Source organism: Antrostomus carolinensis, unplaced genomic scaffold, assembly GCF_000700745.2.
Source record: "Antrostomus carolinensis isolate BGI_N321 unplaced genomic scaffold, ASM70074v2 C13745065, whole genome shotgun sequence".
Classification (NCBI taxonomy): Eukaryota; Metazoa; Chordata; class Aves; order Caprimulgiformes; family Caprimulgidae; genus Antrostomus; species Antrostomus carolinensis.
In genome coordinates, this window is record NW_010356300.1 from 1 (window position 1) to 5,708 (window position 5,708).

At 36.1% G+C, this 5,708-nt stretch overlaps 1 protein-coding gene across 1 annotated transcript; it reads left to right on the forward strand.

Annotated features, from left to right (window-relative positions):
- Nucleotides 1-197: 197 nt before the first annotated feature.
- LOC104517884 (carbonic anhydrase 1) lies at nucleotides 198-5,446 on the forward strand (the record flags this gene model as incomplete). Its single annotated transcript, XM_010176665.1, has 5 exons — nucleotides 198-395; nucleotides 1,255-1,373; nucleotides 3,272-3,367; nucleotides 4,242-4,304; nucleotides 5,291-5,446. Coding segments are annotated over 5 exons (632 nt in total), but the record flags the coding sequence as incomplete, so codon positions are not given.
- Between the last annotated feature and the right edge of the window lie 262 nt (nucleotides 5,447-5,708).

Consider the following 5,708-nt stretch of genomic DNA (forward strand, 5'->3'; position numbering starts at 1 on the left):
CCTTCCAACCCTAACCATTCTATGATACTGAATATTTCTTTCTTTTCCTTACAAAAAGTCTTCAGAATTACATGGATTATTAACATATCAAGAATCTGTATTATGTACACAATTGATTCCAAGGCGAAGTGTCATTAATTCAGTGTTGGTACAGAATTAGAAGTGGAAAACTTCAATTATTTATTTATTTTCCCTAGGACCTGACCACTGGCACAAGTTATATCCTATTGCCAATGGAGACCGTCAATCTCCTATTGATATTAAAACCAAGGAAATAAAAAAAGATGCATCTCTGGGGCTTCTCCGGATCACTTGGAAACCTTCCACATGCAAAGAGATCGTCAATGTTGGACATTCATTCCATGTGAATTTTGAGGATAAGGACAATCAATCAGGTTAGTAAAAAGAGCATCTGGAGAGGGGGATGCGAGACATTGTCTTTTCTCATTTTCTTTTTTTCTAATTTATATAGAAAACAAGAGGAGTTGCCTTTCAGGAGTATTTGTATAGATTAGAGCATGCTTACTAATTTTATTATACTGCTTGGCAACATCCTTTAAGTGTCACAGGAGATCTTACGTTCTTTTAAATTAGGACTTGTTGGCAACTGTTCTTGTGTTAATGGCAAAAGGACTGGTAATTTCCCAGTAGGAAAACTTCAGAAAAATCAGTGAAGGGGAGGGAAAGGTAGGAGGAGAGTTTCTAAACACAGTTACTCAATTGTGCTTTTTTTTTAATCAACATGTGGTGGGAGATTTGTACGTATGTAAAAGTTACTCACAGTATAACTCCATATGGAGTCACTCTGGACTAGGTTTTATTCTTCAGGGAGTCTTGTTACCTTGCTAGCAAAGGAGGAGATTTCTTTGTACTGATGTGTGTGTTCTGCAGTTATTAAAATCCAGTTACTGTTTCTGGCAAACTGCTGCTTTTCTGCATTATTTTACCTTTTGTGTTCTCTCTGGAGTAGAAGAGATATATTTCACCTGAATTTTGGAACTGTATCAAGAAGATATCAGATTTACTATAACCAATGCATTCATATGCACACCTAGAATTAAAACCTTCAATAACTTTGGCTTAATTGCACAAACTTGGGTTTTTTCCTCTCCAGATGTTTAAAAATATACTAATATAAAAACATGTTAACATGGAGAAAACTACTTGCACATTATAAAATCTTTAAAATCTATAACTTGCCTATCAGTAAGAATTTATTGATTGATGTTTTTACCATACTTCATGCATTTGCAGTGCTGACTGGTGGACCTCTTACTGGAATATATAGATTGCGGCAGTTTCATTTCCATTGGGGCCAAACCGATGAGCAAGGCTCAGAACACACAGTGGATGGAAAGAAATATGCCTCAGAGGTAAAGTCAATGAAAGAAAAGTCAAAGTCAAGTTTTCAAAGTCTGGTCACATACATCATCCCTAGGAAAACAAACAAACAAACATATGTAGATATCTTTGATATTTTATTTTGCAAAAACTATACTTTCCCTGCGTGTCTAAAGTTGACTTTGCAAGAGCAAATTGGCTTTTGTGGTCAGTACTTATTAATCTAAATTTAGATAATCTAAATCTGTATTTAAATAATTAAATAGGGCTGAAAGGTGCAGGTAGAAAAGTAAGTAACATCTGCTAAATATTAAAAAGGTAGAGCTGTACAAGTATATTCAGCTTAAAACTAAATTAGCTGCTTTTTAGAGTCTGATCACCCAAAGCTCCACTATAATTGTAGCTGGAGGTTACAGGTACATGCTTGCTGATCACTGTAAGGTGCTTTTTTCCTGGCTTTTCAAGAACAGCAAATAAGAAGGAACCTCAGAAGAAATTAATGAAGAGAAAGAGGTAAAAAAGTTATCTAGTAAGGGCCCCAGCAGCTCTCAAGTACATTAAATGTCTTCAGATAATGAAGCAAGGTCTGTTTTACAAAAAATAAAAAACTCCTATAGAGTAACAGATTTTATTTGTTTTCCACTGCCTTAGTGTCCTTATAGTAGTCATCAACATGCCAACAAACAATTCATGTTCAATCCATGTAATGTTATCTTTGGCAGCTTTTTAGATTTTAGGAACATTGCAACATGACAAACTAATGAGATGGATTATTCATTTTTAATTTAGGCATTAGGAGAACACAGCCAGAAGTGTGTTCCTAACAGTAAATTTTCTGCTGTTGAGAGTGCTAAAGCTATCTCTTTTGATACAGCCAAGATAAGAAAGGGGTGTCCCTTTAGAATTGCTTTCTGCTGTGAAGAGATAGTGCACTTACTTAAACTGTGTTTAAGCAGCACATGATTGTTTTTTACTTTGCTTTGAATCAATAGTTTAAAATATGTTGAAACAGTAAAGGTGTCAAGTTGAAAAGAGTAATTCAGCTTTAAAAAATACCAGAATTTTTAAAAAATCTGATTTAAATCAGAATTTTAAGATTATGTGCATCATGTTATAATTTCCATGTTCTGTTTCTACATTTTAGAATCTCTTCCCTGTATCTTAAGAAGTTTTGATATTTTTTGTGACCGTGTTGCTGAAACATACAAATAATCCAGGACTAGACTATTGTCATAGAGTTACATAGTTACTAAGGAATTGCTAAGCATATTCATAGATGAGAAGGCATTTAAAAAAATTCTTATGATTTCCAAGTTCCATAAGTTCTGGAAATTTATATTTCACAAAAAATAACTCAAGGTATAATATGCAACATATTAGGCTGAACAAAAGTTCCATGAAACTCTGTTAAAGCAAATACTGCCAAATACTTGTTGAAGATCTATGTTGAATATACACCATCCACAGCCATGATGTTCATGGCCATACCATCAGTCTTTTGCAGTAAATGGTACTATTGTGAATAAATATTGCACCATGTGTAACAAAGTGGTTACACTCCTCAAAATGCTATTTAATGTATTACATTTTTCAAGACTTGAAAATAAAGGCATGCAGAGGAGACTGTTAGCAATAAAGTTAGAAAAATACATAGCCCTTGTAAGCTGTGATTTTCCACATCTCTGTGTACTTACCCCTAATTGCTTTCCGGAATATATGCAGTTCTGCCTACCGCAAGATAAAGCCTGGGTATGAGTCCTGACAATGCCAGGGCAGTTCAGCAGAACACCGTAAATCTGCAGGCATTCACAAGCACGTTCTGTTTCATGGTCAGACCCTGAGAGTGCAGGGTGGTTTTTCTATTTTACTCAAATTGCAGCATTTATTTGTAGTAGAACCAACAAAAATGATCCTGTCAATTGCTTTTTAGCTTCATTTCATTCACTGGAACGCGGACAAATATTCAAATGTAGCTGAGGCTTTCGACAAGCCGGATGGCTTGGCAATTGTCACTGTTTTCCTGAAGGTCAGTTAATACTGAAAACATGCGTGTCTCTCTTCCCTTTCCTTATCAAAGCTGCAGTCAGTGGTGAGGGCTAGGAAAAAAAACCTTTGTGTTAAATCGGTAGAGATGATTGTCTCTAATCCTGATTTAGCCCATATTTTCAACTTTGCCCATGCTTCTACATGGATGTTTTACCCAAATCCCCACTTCATCCACAGAGCCTTCAAAAAGAGATGTGCTTTAAAGGCATGGGTGCTAGCGAGCTTCTGGATTTTCATCCACCTGTGTAACAGGCAATGCTCACACGTTTTGCATTCGCTTTCCACTCTATTTACAGTGATGTGAACTTTCACAGAAAGACAGTTTGTCACATGTGGTATTACTGTCTATCAATCAGAAAATTCTAAATCAGAACTCCAAGAAATCTTGAATTCATGCAGATGACATATTTAACCTTTCAAAAGCAACTCGGGCAGGAAAAAGAATTCCTTATTACTAAGGACTTAGTTATATTAAGGAAATATCAGAAAATAATGATATATATTATCATATACTGCTAAAATATAATTATTCATAGTTCACATTTCAAAAAAGATATCAGCAGAACCATCTCTCTGAATGATTTCAAAGTGAATTTCAAGGATAAAGACAAATGATGAAAGCAATCATATACTTCTGAACCACAGATTATTTTCGCGCTGCTGTTTGCATTACTCTAGAAAGCAGAAGCAAAACTTCCTGTTATTTCCTCAGAAGTTCTAAATTTTGTCTCTTTCATAGTGGGTTTGCAAAGCTAAACTAATCAACATTTATGAAGCATATTCTTATTCTTGATTCTGTAAGGACGAAACTATTATTGCATATTTAGAAATTTAAAGTATTTTTTTATTTACAGCTTGGCTTATGCAATGAAAACCTGAAGGGTGTCTTGAAGGCCCTGGATTCAGTAAAGACTAAGGTAAACATCATCACAGCGTGATCATGATCGTATACAGAGTAATTAAATTGAAATCTAGGCAGTCTTTCATCTGCCTTTTTGAAGACTTCAGAATAATGCAGGGGATCAGCTGAACAAGGCTGTTGAGATGTGGGAGCTGAATGCATGATCCTGGACATGAATTTATGGGATATCATGTGATACTTTTTATTGTTTGGGCTTCATCCTGTAGACAGATGCTTTGTGTAAGAGTACAGAGTTCCTCATTCCTACCTAATCCTGTGCTTCCTTCCATCCGTCTATTCAAAATTATCCCTGGTGTCCACCACCAACACAGCCTCACAACTGTGTTTGAACTGAAATTTCAATCAGTTGAAGAAGGAAAAAAAGGGGAGAAGAAATAAAGACAGAACTGTACTTTTCTTAAGCTGTCTTGTAAAGCGGGGAGTATTCCCACCAAGACTCTCATAAAAGCACAAGATAAGCAGAGATAGAATCTGAATTTTAGGGAAGCGTGTTAAAAATACAATACAGCATTTCCCACAGGATTTTAAAAAGGAGTGTAGACTTTGACCTTGAATGTGCAAACATTATCAACGTATGTGAATCCTCCCTTTAGCCTCAACAGACAGCTGAAAACTAATTATACACTGAAGTGTTTTCCTTGCTCAGGAGCACAGAGTTCAGTATTTTGAAAAAAAAAAAACCCAAACCCACACACCTCCTTAGTCATGATGAGTGAACTCTTTGGTATCTGATACAACTTGGGGTGGAAGTTGTTTTTTGTTTGGTTTTTTTGAGTAACACTGCTCATTGTCGGTGGTGCCAGCCTAGATGTATCTCAAAGTCAAACCTATCACCAGGGCGAGCAACTCACTTCTGATGCTATCAGAAATCATTAGTGTTTTGAAATCACCTCCTCTGATTTAGGAACACACTTCCTTGTAGCCTGAGATGTAAATCTTGTCTTACTCATGGGTTTCATTAACCTAGCATATCTTCTACAGGGTAAGCAAGCTCCCTTTTCTGATTTTGATCCTTCAAGCCTACTGCCTAAATCCTTGGATTACTGGACCTACAATGGCTCACTGACTCATCCTCCCCTCCACGAAAGTGTCATCTGGATTATCCTTAAAGAGCCAATTACTATCAGCTCAGAGCAGGTACAGTATTACAAGGAACAAGACCCTTCTTGTCTTTTAGCTTCAGGGACATTATCACTTTACATTGTATTGCTGCATTATATTAGTTTTATTTGTCTCATTTTTACTGTATGTTGAGTAGTACCTTTGCACCAGATTATTTCTCTTAATGAACACTTATGATTCTGCCTCAGCTGAGTTAGGCTACTCACTCACATCTTGCAGTGTATTGTGGGAACTGAGATAAGTTCAGGGTTGGGGCAACCCCAGGCACAAATATAAG